Source organism: Solanum stenotomum, chromosome 3 (assembly GCF_019186545.1).
Source record: "Solanum stenotomum isolate F172 chromosome 3, ASM1918654v1, whole genome shotgun sequence".
Taxonomy (NCBI): Eukaryota; Viridiplantae; Streptophyta; class Magnoliopsida; order Solanales; family Solanaceae; genus Solanum; species Solanum stenotomum.
In genome coordinates, this window is record NC_064284.1 from 21,660,424 (window position 1) to 21,675,845 (window position 15,422).

The 15,422-nt window shown below is 39.1% G+C and overlaps 1 protein-coding gene and 2 pseudogenes across 1 annotated transcript; 1 reads left to right on the forward strand and 2 right to left on the reverse strand.

The window, feature by feature from the left end:
- Positions 1-697: 697 nt before the first annotated feature.
- Positions 698-2,315, forward strand: LOC125858770 (uncharacterized). Its single transcript, XM_049538577.1, has 2 exons — positions 698-1,513; positions 2,169-2,315. The coding sequence occupies exons 1-2, from the start codon at positions 698-700 to the stop codon at positions 2,313-2,315; spliced, it is 963 nt and encodes a 320-aa protein (XP_049394534.1).
- A 7,752-nt stretch (positions 2,316-10,067) lies between these two features.
- On the reverse strand, positions 10,068-13,946 carry LOC125858771 (uncharacterized; annotated as a pseudogene).
- Positions 13,947-14,014: 68 nt separating this feature from the next.
- LOC125858772 (uncharacterized) lies at positions 14,015-14,761 on the reverse strand (annotated as a pseudogene).
- Positions 14,762-15,422: the final 661 nt, after the last annotated feature.

Sequence of the window (15,422 nt, forward strand, 5' to 3'; positions counted from 1 at the left end):
TTTCTCTCTTTAACAGCCTAATCACAATGTATAACTCAACAAACTCCGAACAAGAATAGAGTTCAAAGCTCCACAAGAACAAATGTGCTGGGAATAAATTTGAATAATGCCACTCTCTCTAAGCCTCGTTCTCAACAGTTGTGGAAAGAATCCTCCTACTGGTTTCACTTGTTGAGCAGCATGTGATTGATATCTACCTAGCTTTTATTACAATTAGTATCTGCTTGTGAGCGACCTTGTTGAGTTAACAAGAGATAGCACATGGATTGATGACATGGAGGTTTCGCTTGGATCAGTGACATGGCACAAATTAGTTAGTTAAGTTGATTGTTGTTAGTATAGTTAGTGAGGTGTAACTAATACAGATTAGTTGGTTAGACAAATGTACAGCTCAGCTAGATTAGTTAGATGATTTCATTCTATATATAAATGTAGCTAAAAGCTTCATATACTCATTACGATTGAATAAAAATTTTCATTTCACATTCTTGTTCTCTTAGCTTAACTAACTCTCTCCTCATCTGAGTTAGGTTAGATATGAGTTTCCTCCATTAATGGAAACTTCTGTATACACATGAATTTCATCATGGTATCAGAGTTGGACAGATCGTGAATAGAGTGTGATTAGGAGTTTTTTCTTGTTATCCATCATTGTTGAAAATAGAGCTCTTAAGTTTCAGAAGTTTCAAGAGTAACAATGGAAACTGAAGGAATTGTTGTTGTTACTGGAAGCAACGCGAATGCATCAGTGACTATAGATCACTATCATCCATTGTATTTGCAGGCTTGTGATACTCCAAGTAACAATCTAATTTCTTTCTCCCTAATTGGTCCAGAGAACTATGCGTTTTGGAGTAGATCAATGAAAATTGGATTAGTAGGAAAGAACAAGTTAGGATTTGTGGATGGAAGACACACAAAGGATAAATTTGACGAATCTTTGCATGAACTTTGGGAAAAATGCAACGCAATTGTGTTATCATGGATAATGAATGATGTGAGCAAGGAATTGTTGATTGGAATCATGTATGCTTCAAGTGCACACAAGGTTTGGATAGATCTGAAAGAGAGATTGGATAAGGTTGATGGATCTAGAGTTTTCCATTTGCACACAGAGATAAACCATTTGACTCAAGGCACATCTTCTATTTCGTGCTATTTTTCAAAGATGAAGGAGTTGTGGGAGGAATTTGATGCCCTTATGCCATGCCCTGGGTGTGAATGTGCAGAATCGAAAAAATATGTTGAGCATTACGAGTACCAGAGACTTTTACAGATCCTAATGGGATTGAATGATTCATATGTGCAATGTCGAAGTCAAATCATGATGAGAACTCCGATTCCAAGCTTGAACAAGGCTTACTCAATGGTGATATCTGAAGAGAGTCGTAGATCACTAGGAAAGGCAATGCATGTAGGTGAATCTATGGATGGAACAACTTTGTTTAGCAACACGAACAAAATAACTAGAAATCCTGGAGGAAGTTATAAGGATGCTGAGAATAATTTCAAGGCAAGGAGGAAAAATAATTTCTATTGTGATCATTGTGGAATAAGAGGTCATACAATAGAAAGATGATGGAAGGTTAATGGATACCCCTCAGATACTAGAGGAAAGAGAAGAATGGGAGGCTACAACTCAGGCAATCAAAATGGATTAGGAGGACTCAACAGCAGTGAAGTATGAAGAACAACAAACACGTGAAAAGGAACTTCATTCAGGTATGGGAAATGTAAATGAAACAGGTCAAAAAGTAGGCATCATGTTTACTCAAGATCAGTATGAACAACTAATGAAGCTGATCAACAAGGACAATGTGACATATGAGAAAAATGTGACAGGTATACTTCATTCCTTCCTTGCCAAACATAACATTGATTATGCTAAATGGATAGTAGACTCCGGAGCAACTAATCACATGAGTTACAACAAAAAAACTGCTTAGTGACATTAGAAGGTTAGATGAAAGATGTCCAAGAAAAGTTTACCTGCCAGATGGTAATGTCATTGAAGTATCATGTATTGGTTCCTATGATTGGAAGATGGGAGTAAGGTTATTAATTTCTTGTACATACCAAAGTTTTAGTATAATCTTCTCTCAGTCTCACAACTAAACAGGGATTTAAGGTGTTTTATCAGTTTTTATCCTGATTTGTGCATCATGTAGGACCTTCACAGTGTAAAGGTGAAGGGGATTGGTAGAGTTGTTGATGGATTGTACAGGATGCAGTTGCAGCTGAAGGATTTTCAAAAAATTATGGTGGCAACTGTACAGTCCAAAAATGTTGATGCACATGTAGACTTAGCAATCTAGCACCAAAGGCTGGGTCATGCTCCTAACAAAGTATTATGGAAGATACCAAACAGGAAGTTTAATTCAAGTAGTAGTAGTAGAATAAAGGATTGTACCATTTGTCCATTAGCTAGACAAGGGAGATTGCCTTTTCCTACTGGAATAATAGACTTACTACACCATTAGAAATTATACATGTTGATGTATGGGGACCTTATAGAGTGTGTAATCATGATGGGAGTAGATATTTTCTTACTTTGGTTGATGATCATATTAGAATAACTTGGATTTTTCTGTTGAAGTTGAAGAGTGATGTAATTGTGATCTTGAAACAGTTTTTTGCATTAATAAAAACTCAGTTTGGTGCAACTGTCAAAGTTTTTAGAAGTGATAATGGTACAGAGTTTTTTTAACTTAGAATGTAATGCTTATGTCACGTCCCGAGCTACCCCCGAGATGCGGACATGGGACCTAGGATCACAAGTGACCCCAAGCTAACCCTGTTGGCATGATCATGAACATACTAAAGATAATAAACTGATGCGGAAGTTAAATCATAAATAAATCTGAAAAGATGGGGAATACCCATATACTATAACTGAATATATCAAATCTGAGAGTTTAATACAAAAGAAATATCAAACTCAAAACACTAAGTTGAATCTAACTATGTCTGAATTAAGCCTCTAAACTGACTAGAAATGTTGGGACATGCCCCAATTAGATCTAGCAAAACTGAAACTAAAGACTAAAAGCGATAAAGATAAACATGTCACTAGTCCTCAAAGAATGAGGACTCACCACTGATGTTGCTGAACTGGAAATCGGGAACCGATCTAAGCGTGATCTGGATACTGAGAACCTGAACCTACATCACGAGAAGATGTAACGCACGTATGCATCAGTACTTGAAGGGTACTGAGCATGCAAGATAGAGTAAAGCTGAAATAACATATAACTGAACAAAGCAATAAAGCAATGAAATAATCTGAACATGATATAGATACTGAAAATACTGAATACTGAGCTAATTGAATGCACTAACCAAATTTATAACATGTTGGGACTGAATACTGATTGTACTGAAATAATGCAATAGAGTCTGACTGAACTGTGGGAGCTACTAATAACCGACATAAAACCACATGAGCTAAATGTGGAGTCTGATGTATACGCCCCATCGAGAGGACCCACTATACCCTGCCAGAGGTATAGAGGCATACTAGCGTGATCACTAAACTGATGTTGCCCACAGAGGGGACTTACACCTACGTGGCTCGTAGTTCTGGGACTATATGGGTACGCTGAACCCTAGTCCAACTCGGTATTATGCTACTCCCAATGAATTAAGTAATTAATACATTATGACTGAATTTCTGTAAGTTACTGGATAGCTCGAACTGAACATGCAAACTGAGAATGCAACAATTAATCTGATAATGATGCATTCATAAACTGAGGCATGTATAACTGAATACTGAAATATCTGACCTAGCATGTGTAATTCAAGAACTAAAGAAATACATAGCTAGGGTTCTGAAATTCATGCGATAAACTAGCAATAACATGATAATCTGATTTGGAACATTTAAATAACTAATTCATGATGATCTGTTCAAATTCTAGAAACCCTAAGTCTGTTCATAATCATGGAATCAAGAATCTGACTGAATTCTAGGGACCTAATGGGCGAAAGGAACCCACTAGTGAAATCCCACATACCTAGTGACGAATTCCACGGAGAAATCTTTCGATTTCGGGGATGGAACTGAAGAAACCTCGCTGCATTCTTGAACTAGGGTTCTTGACCTTTTTCTCCTCTCTTGCTTCTAATTTTCTAAGTTTGATTAATGATTTTGACTAAGGTAAGTTCTAGTTATGTTTCTAGGCTTAAATTGATTAAAACCTCATGATTTAGGGTCTAAACGATGTATCTTAGGGGTTAAATGAAATAGGAAAAGACCAAAAGACCCTTGAATTAACTGCTGTCGGAGTGACTGACGGAATGGACCTACGGTCCCTCAATCAATCGACGGTCCGTCGATTGGGTTAGTAGGTCGAGTCTGCCTGACAGGGCTTCACTAAAACGGGCATAACGTTTTATTCGGAGGTCAGAATTTAGCAAACTCGGTGGCGTTGGAAAGCTAATTCAATTATATATCTAACCATAGGTCATGGGACATATAATTCATTCTGTGATAAGAGTTATGACCATCTGAAGTTGACCCATCAGAATTTTCAGCTAACTGGCTGCTGACCCTCGTCTACGGTCAGACCTACGGACCGTGGGTCTGTCCGTGAGTCGGACTTAGCCAATTTTCTGAGCTGGTTTGGGGAGGGGTTGCAATGGTGAACCACGGACCACCAGCACGGCAGTGGTCTGACCTACGGTCCGTGGATGGTGATCGTAAGTTGCACCTGCAACTTCTCAAAATTTGCATTTTTGGTCCGTTTCGAATACGGGGTGTTACAGCTTAGTTTCAATCTTATGGGATGATCCATCAGAGTTCATGTGTACATACACCTCAACAAAATGACTTAGTTAAGAGAAAACACAAACATATTTTAGAGGTTGCTAGAGCAATAAGACTTCAAGGTCATTTACCTCTCAAATTTAGGGGTGAGTGTGTCCAAAATGATGTTTACATCATCAATAGATTGCCCTTGTTTGTTCTGAATGGCAAATCATCTTTTGAATTACTGTATGGTAGAAGTCCTTCTCTACAACACATGAGAACTATTGGATGTTTATGTTTTGCAACCATCACAAAAGGAGACAAGTTTGAACCTAAGTCTATGGGGGCAATTCTCATGGGATACTCAGCCACTCAGAAGGGATATAGGTTATATAACTTGTTGACTAACAGTTTTTTTGTTAGAAGGGATGTACAATTTAGGGAATCAATCTTTCCATTTCAACTCTTGCAAACTGGCAAGTTGACCTTGTTTCCAAATGGTGTTATGACCATTGATTTAGCCTCCATTTCTGTTGTTGTATATAATCCAGCACCTATGACTCCTCAACATGTTGACATTGATGGATCCACTGATGTGGTGGCTGATGTAACTTCTCCTGGTTCAGTACCATCTCTTGTCCCTGCAGTTGTTGAGGAAGTTAGAAGATCTACCAGACCAAAAGCTCAGCCTTCATGGATGCATGAATATATTTGCAGCTATAAGCCTCACACAAGCTCCTCTAACTCCTGTCAATATCCTATGTCCAACTACATGTCAACTTCAGGCTTATCTGGTAAATATCAAGCTTTTCTAACCAAGCTTACTTCCTTAAAAGAGCCTCAAAGTTATGTTGAGGCTGTTCTAGATCCTAAATGGATTCTAGCTATGAATCAGGAGCTTTAGGCTCTCCAAGATAACAACACTTGGTCTTTAACTGATTTACCACCACATAAGGTGGCTATTGGATGCAAATGGGTATACAAAATCAAGTACAAGGACAATGGTGATGTTGATAGATATAAAGCCAGACTAGTAGCTAAAGGTTATAATAAGCAAGAGGGAATAAACTATCAACAGACCTTTTCCCCTGTGGTGAAAATGTTACAGTGAGGGTTGTTCTTGCCCTTGCAGCTTCTCATTATTGGTGCCATCACCAAATGGAGGTATACAATGCCTTCTTGCAAGGAGATTTGATAGAAGAGATGTATATGCAAGTCCCACAGGGAATTCCCAGCCAGGGGGAGAATACAGTATGCAGGTTGCAAAAATCCCTCTATGGACTCAAACAAGCCTCAAGGCAATGGAACTTGAAGCTTACTGAGGCATTACTTGACTCTAGCTTCACTCAAAGTCACTTTGATTATTCCTTGTTCACTGTCACGATCCAGGGATACCCCCTAGACGTAACACGGCTTACTTGACCCCGAAGGGGTTTCATACAAGCACTTAGCATATCATGACATAATAACATAGGGGAAAATGTGGAAAATTTAAAACTTTCTTTACAATCGAAGTCTTTCAAATAATAAGAGAGAGTCTATGACACTATGTCTCAAACCATCTATAACATTTGAATTAAAACTCTTGAATACAATCTTAGTGGCACGGCCCTTAAAAAAGTCTAAAACATAAAAGAAAGACGTAAATGACATATGGTCAGCCCTCGAATACTATGAGGATTCACAAATCTTCTTCTTCTTGATCTACTAAGGTCCTAGCCACGAGGATGGCATCCAATATCTCGAAAGCCTACACTTATAGAAAATGTAGAAAGATGGGGTTAGCACAAAATGTACTAAGTATGGAAGTCATGCATAAAAAAATCCTTAAAATATGCATAGAAGGGACATTTTATTTAAAACCATGTTATATGCCACTTTTGAGCATCATCTTTGAAATAGTTGGAGAATGTAGCTCATAAGTGTCACAACCCGTCATGATGGCACCTATGTTCCCAACCAATAGGTAAGCCAAACCAACATATTTTACCAATCTTAACTAACTAATGAGGTAGAAAGGTAAACAACGAGTAAAAATCTCTGACACTAAGTTCTTAATAAATACGACATCCGAAAAACTAGAATACCACCCAACAATTGGTGTCATAAGTACAAGAGCCTCTAAATATGATGCAAGTCTGAAATTAAATGACAAATCCAAACATAAGAGATATTATGTCTGAATACTAAAATAACAGAATAAATAAAAGGTAGAGGGAGGTGTGGGCCACGGAACAGCCAAGCAGCTCACCACAACTCCAAGATACTCCAAGCTCGAACTCAAAAAGCTCCACGAGATGTGCTCGTATTCCGAATCGAATTTGCACCACAAAAGAGTGCAACAAGTGTAGTATGAGTACGAAACCACGTGTACGCAGTGTATCTCATAGACCGCCAACGAAGAAGTAGTGACAGGAGTTTAAATAATAAAAAAAATAAGTCTTTTACTTATACAAGTCTACAGAACACTTACCAGCCGAGTTTCATCAAAATAAGGATAATCAAACTTGACATACTGTACAACCACCAATAAAGCACGTAATCAACAATAATAAATGATGTAATGAGATGCAGTGCAATATGACACCATGAAATGATATGCCTCAGAATGCCAAGTACTCTCTCAACCGTATATACATGATACTCCTCAAAAATACATCGAGAGTTCATGACCCATGGGGGACTCGCGAGGTCCATATACCAACACGGACGATCTCCACGTGTCTGTGCTGACAATCTCAAAGTACTATCATAAAATCAAACAATTTCCGCACGGACAGTCTCCACGTAACCAAAATATAATCTTAACATCTCACCATCCCCAGCACGGACGATCTCCACGTGCCCAACTTATACTCAATCTCATGTCAATGCATGTGCACAGTATAATCTCAAATAAAAGGGATGATGATGCATCTCAAACAATCAAATATCAGCATGATACATAACCACCTCAACCATCACAAGTATACGGGTTCAAATAAGAACACAATCACACCAAATAATCTCAAATAAAAGGGATGATGATGCATCTCAAACAATCAAATATCAGCATGATACATAACCACCTCAACCATCACAAGTATACGGGTTCAAATAAGAACACAATCACACCAAATAATCTGTCAATAATATATCAGCTAATGTTCATATGCTTTGGCATTCTCGGATTAAAATCCGCATTCTATAGTAATAAATTTTCCATTTATAGCGTCGGTACTCGTACCAATGCCCGTCACATTATTGGTACGAGACCCCTATCTTTCGCTCTTACCTATTGTCTATTCCATTTTTTAATCTTTAAAATTAGAAAAACGTCCTCCAACGAAGTCTAAAAGTCTTAACATACCTTGAATGCCGAACACGTGCCACGAACCCTCAAGATTTATCCTTCCCTTTTCGCAAAGCTTCAGAACGTTCCCAATCTACCAATTATGCAATATTTTGTAAGTGAATGAGTCAGTATACACCCATATTGCTATATGTTAATCTATATCCCCAAATACTCATCTAAATTTATAATCATTTTCTTAAATCTCAAGCGTAGGGTTAAGTCTTGATCTCTCCAAATATCTTAATCTACTAATATTGATATAATATAATACACCTAACATCTAAACATTCTAGTTTCCTTCCAATATAGTCATTAATAAGGATCCTAATTATTACCTAAAGATTTCCCCTTTATCCTAATAATTCCAGAAAAGGCACAACGTTGCAGTATTTCAATTTTCCAATTTGGAACCATCTTTTATTTTCTAATACCAATCTAATTGCTAACAATATAATACTAATAATTAACCATCACAGACTTTGACCCATTAATTCTTATCACGCCATCCTTATTTAGTCTATAATTAAGATAAATTACTAATAATGCTATTAAATTATAATATGCCAAGAATCATAGTAGCTAAATTTCAAGCCTAGTGTTAAGCCTCAATCCCTCCAAGTATCTCAAATTCAATGCTAATCATATAATGTACATTTAATAATTTATTACATATCTCACTATATTAAAACTAGATTTACAATATGACAAATAATTAATAACAATTGAATTGAACCACTGGTTACAAAACCAGTGGCGACCCTCAGAAACAAAAGGGTTTCGCCCTTCATTAATGCACCTCAATATGACCCCCAAACGTTTTCCCTGAACCTCATTAATTACATCAATTATACTACTAAAATTAGCAATGAACAACAGGTCCCAAACACGAAGAAGACAAACAGAATTATCTTCTACCACTATAATCCAATTAACTAACATCTATCCCTACCACTTTTGCACCATACTATCCCACTAAATCTTAAGAAAAACATAATATATCTTTATTATAAAAATTCAATAACACAATTTGGTTGAAAGTTTCACCTAAAATACACGATTCATGAGCAACTCTTCTGCCCACGCCGTCGGTGCTCGTTTATATTTTTTTTCTCAAGTTATGATACAATACCCATTTAATCCCTCTAACTTAATTCAATACATGGACAAGTGGTAACTATTAATTATGGATGTGACCCACTAACTATTCAACTATAATACTCATTTAACAAAAATTCATCAACTAGATACTCATAGTTACCGAACAGTTTAAAATACTCTTTTAAATTTTCTGAAAAGAATCAGAATAGTCTTAGTTTTTAAAATGACCTAGCGGGTCGTTACATCACCTACCACTTAAACAAACGTTCGTCCTCGAATGGTAAAAGAATAGAACTCACCTGAACGCTCAAAAAGCTGAGGATATTTACTTCTCATGTCTGACTCGGTCTCCCATGTAGCCTCCTCTACTAGACGATGCTTCCATTGAACCTTTACTAAAGTAATCTCTTTCAACCTCAACTTTCGAATTTGCCTATCCAAAATGGTTATCGACTCCTACTCAAAAGTCAAATTCTGATCAGGTAACACTGAATCCCATTGAATCACATGAGCACCACCCTGATGATACTTTTTCAACATCGAAATATGAAATACGGGATGAACACCCGACAAACCAGGTGGCAAAGCCAACTGATACGCTACCTCACCAATACGCTCCACAATCTCGAAAGGGCCAATATACATTGGGGTCAACTTTCCTTTCCTTCCAAATCTCATCACACCTTTCATGGGTGAAACCTTCAATAGAACCCTCTCTCCAACCATAAACTCCAAATCACGAACCTTTCGATCTGCATAACTCTTTTTCCTACTCTAAGCGATGAGAAGTTTATCTTGGATCAACTTGACCTTCTCCAAGGACTCCCTCAGCAAATCTGTACCCCACGGTCTAACCTCAAATGTATCAAACCAACCAAGTGGAGATCAACATCTCCTACCATACAAAGCCTCAAATGGTTCCATCTCAATGCTCGAATGGTAACTATTATTGTAAGAAAACTCCGCTAATGGCAAGAACTGATCCCAGTGACCACCAAAGTCGATCACACACGCCTGCAACAAGTCCTCAAGAACCTGAATAGTCCGTTCAAACTGACCGTCAGTCTGAGGGTGAAAAGTTGTACTAAGATCCACCCAAGTGCCCAATTACTTCTGCATAGACCGCCAAAACTGAGATGTAAATTGGGTTCCACGATCTGAAATAATAGAAATGGGAACCTCATACAAGCGAACTATCTCTCGAATATAGATCTTGGCTAACTTCTCTGAATTATAGGTAGTCTGAACTGGTACAAAGTGTGCAGACTTAGTCAGTCGATCCACGAAGACCCATATAGCATCAAACTTACCCAAGGTACATGGCAGCCCTACCACAAAGTCCATAGCAATGCGCTCCCACTTCCTCTCAGGTATGGGCATCCTCTGGGTCACACCTCCAGACTTTGGTGTTCATACTTCACTTGCTGACAATACAAACACTAAGATACAAAATCTACTATGTCCCACTTCATACGACACCAACAATAATGTTGCTTCAAGACACGATACATCTTTCTAGCTCCAGGATAAATAGAGTACCTCGAACTATGTGCCTCTTCCATGATGAGTCTAGTCAAACCACATGTCTGAGGAACACATATACGACCTTTTATCCTCAAAACACCCTCACTATCAAGAATTGCATCTTTGGCTTCTCCTTTTGACACCTTATCTCGAATCTTACATAAATCACCATCATTAAACTGTTGAGTCTGAATATACTCCAACAAGGATTACCTAGCCTCCATATAAGCCAAAACCTTACCAGATTCTGAAATATCAAGCCTCATAAAGCTATTGGCCAAGGATTGGACATCCCTAGCTAAAGGATGCTCGCCAACCTGTAACATGGCTAGACTACCCATACTTACCACCCTTCGACTCAAGGCATCTGCTACCACATTTGCCTTTCCTGAATGATAAAGAATAGTCATGTCGTAGTCTTTGAGCAACTCCAACCATCTCTGCTGCCTCAAATTGAGATCTCTCTGATTGAATATATACTGTAGACTACGATGATCCGTGAACACCTTACAATGCACACCATAAAGATAATGCCTCTAAATTTTCAATGCAAACACAACAGCCAATAATTCCAAATCATGAATAGGATAATTCTTCTCATGAACCTTCAACTACCTTGAAACATAAGCTATCACCTTCCCCTTCTGCATCAATACGCAACCAACACCGATTCGAGAAGCATCACAATATACAACAACATTCTCTCTCTCCACGGGTAGGGTCAAAATCAGAGCAGTAGTCAATAAAGTCTTGAGTTTTTGAAAACTCACCTCACATTCATCAAACCACTGGAAAACCACTTCTTTTTGGGTCAATCTAGTTAATGGGGATGCAATGGATTAGAACCCCTCTACAAACCGTCATGTTTAGGTGGGAATAGTTCGGTCAAAATCAAACCGCTTTCACTAAAAAGAACTTGTCAAAAAGGCTATCCCGTGAAATACCTCCGATTACTTTTTTCCAAAAAGATTTTCTGCTTTTTAAGATTCCGTTTATGGCTATTATATAATATTAGAACATCGTTATCAAAGATAAAGTAGGAAAGTGTTGGGCACGATCTCGAAGCATGGTAAGATGTTATCATTTTCAATGATACCATTAGCACTTCTTCAGCAAAAATCAACAGGCTAGGTTTGGAACCCTTGTCGCAGTCCTCGAGAAGCTAGAAAGTACCCATGTGGCACACCATCCACTAACTTGCAAGGCCTAAGAAACTCCGAATCTCAGTAACCAAAGCACGTCTGACCCAATATCGAACCGCCTCAATCTTCTTAGGATTCACCATAATACCTTCCTTGGATACTACATGTCCCAAGAATGCTACCGAACTAAGCCAAAACTCACACTTTGAAAACTTTGCATAGAGTTTCTTCTCCTTCAGAATCCCAAGCACAATCCTCAAATGATGCTCGTGTTCCCCGTACTACGGGAGTAGATCAATATATCATCTATAAAGACAATAACAAAGGAATCCAAGTACGGTTTGAACACTCTGTTCATCAAGTCCATAAAAGTTGTTGGGGAATTGGTCAATCCGAAAGACATCACCAAAACTTTGTAATGGCCATAACGTGTTCGAAAAGCTGTCTTAGGGATATCCTCCGCTCTAACCTTCAACTGATGGTAGCCGGATCTCAAGTCAATCTTGGAGAAAACAGAAGCACCCTGCAGCTGATCAAATAAATCATCAATACAAGGTATCGGGTACTTATTTCTGATGGTTACGTTATTTAACTGTCGATAGTCAATACACATACTCATAGATCCATCTTTCTTCTTCACAAATAACACTAGAGCACCCCAAGGAGATACACTCGGTCTAATAAAACCCTTGCTCAACAAATCCTGCAACTGTTCCTTCAACTCTTTCAATTCAACCGGTGCCATAAGATAAGGAGGGATGGAAATAGGCTGAGTGTCTGGCTCTATGTCAATACAAAAATCAATATCACGATCAGGTGAAAGTCCTAGTAAGTCTGTCGGAAATACCTCTGAAAATTCACTCACTACCGGAATAGACTCAAGCATAGGAGTCTCAACACTAGTATCTCGAATGTGCACCAAGTAAGCCAAACATCCTCTCTCTACCAAGTGACAAACCTTAAAAAATGATATCACCCCTTCAGGAGGGTGACTAAGAGAACCTCTCCATTCTACTATAGGAATTCTAGGCATAGCTAATGTAACTGTCTTGGCATGACAATTTAAAATTGCGTGATAAGGAGATAACCAATCCATACCAAGAATCACATCAAAATCTACCATATCTAAGACCTTTAAATCTGCATGAGTGTCATATCCCATCAAGGTAACTATACATAATCGATACACCCGATCTACCACTATAGAATCCCCGACAGGAGTAGAAACATATACCGGCAAATCAAGAGACTCACATACTATATCCAGACTCGAAGCAAAATATGTGGACACATAAGAATAAGTAGAGCCTGGATCAAATAATACAATAGCTTGTCGATGACAAACCGAAATAATACCTGTGATAACAGCTGAAGTCTCAGCCTCTGGCCTACCCGAAAAAGCATAACAGTGAGAACGACCGCCTTCAGATTGTAAATCTCCACGACCACCACCTCGACCAGAAGGGGAACCACCTCTACCTGAATAAAAACCACCTCTACCACTATGTACACCTCCCCTAGTTGGAGGTTGTGCAGCCCTGAAAGTCGAAGCCTGAGAACGTAAACCCCCACGTCTGGTCCTAGGGCAATTTCTCACAAAGTGTCTTATATCACCACACTCAAAACAACCCTTACAAGACGTAGGCTAATGAAAGGAACCTGAATGACCAGAATGTCCCCCACGGCCTATAGGTCTAGAGAATGAACCATGTGAAGTATGCACCGAACTGGAAGAACTATGCCCAGCGTACCCAGCCTCAGATGCTGGTATAACAGCATAAATGATTTTGCTAGACTGAGAGTGATAACATCTCCCTAAGTAACCTCGACTCTTAGGATGAGCACAATCACCTAAATGGCGGGTCCTCTTACCCTCACGTTGCTCAAATCCCTCACGTCAAATCATCTCCAACTCTTTAGCATCATCTACCATATTTTGGAATGGAACACCAGAAGTAGCAACCTGAGAATCTCCCAAACGAATCAGAATAATCAACCCCTTAACAAACCTTCTCACTCTATCAGGCTCTGTGGGAAGTATCATTGAAGCACGCCTAGCCAAGACATGGAATTTACCCTCATGCTCTGCGACTGACATACCATTTTGTTGCAAACCCTCAAACTCGGCCCTCTTATGCTCCCTCTCACTGCATGGAACAAACTTGGCTAGAAATACCTGAGTAAACTGAGTCGTGGAGGGGATCCAGCTGGCCTACTACTAATATAATTCCTCCACCACTGCTTGGCAGAGCTAGTCATCTGAAACGTTGTGTAGTCAACTCCATGAGACTCCACTAATCCAAGATTGTGCAACCTCTCATGACAACTAACTATAAATTCATATGCATTCTCAGTTAAGTCACCAGTATAAGTTGGAGGATTCATTTGTTCATCAATGGTCATGGAAGGCCTGTTCGCCAAGTGTGATGCAATACCTGGAAATTCCATACTATCTAAACGGGGAGCAACAGCAGCAGCTGGCTGAGTCCTGGGAGCCTGAGAATCTGGAGCAACCATCAGATCTGAAGTCTGACCTCCAACACGGGTCTGTGAAGCATCAGATGTGACAGGCAAAGTTCCCGCCTGAGCCATCCCCTCTAGAAGTCCTAACATACGAGCCAAGGTATCTTGAACCACAGGGGTGGCAATAATACTGGGTGGAGCCTAAATTGGTCCATCCCCCTCGACACGATCCTGCACATCCCCATGAATAACATTTGCATTAGGAGGTACTGTCCTATAATGGCCATAGGTAGCTAATGGTACTTGCTCTTCAATGGGTGCTGCAATACGACCCCTACCCTGACCTCGACCTTGACCTCGTCCTCTGCCTCTACCTCGGATAGTGCTCCTAGAAGTAGGTGCAGGAATAAGCTCCTGATCACCATTTGCAGATGTACGAGTCCTCACCATCTGAGAGAATAAGATATCAAGATTAGAATTTCAACAAGGTAAAGTGTGCACGATAAGGAAGAAAGAACAAAATTTTCCTAAATGTCATATAGCCTTTCAAAGATAGGTATGGACGTCACCATACCAATCCACAAGACTCTACTAGACATTGCTCTTGTAATCATGAGACGGATGAACCTAGGGCCTGATACCAAATTGTCACGACCCAAAATCACAAGTCGTGATGGCACCTATGTTCCCAACCAATAGGTAAGCCAACCCAACATATTTTACCAATCTTAACTAACTAATAAGGTAGAAAGGCAAACAACGAGTAAAAATCTCTAACACTAAGTTCTTAATAAATACGACATGTGGAAAACTAGAATACCACCCAACAATTGGTGTCATAAGTACAAGAGCCTCTAAATATGATACAAGTCTGAAACTAAATGACAAATCCAAACATAAGGGATATTCTGTCTGAATACTAAAATAAAAGAATAAATAAAAGGAAGAGGGAGGTGTGGGCTACGGAACAGCCAAGCAGCTCACCACAACTCCAAGATACTCCAAGCTCGGACTCAAAAAGCTCCACGAGATGTGCTCGTACTCCGAATAGAATCTGCACCACAAAAGAGTGCAACAAGTGTAGTATGAGTACGAAACCACGTGTACCCAG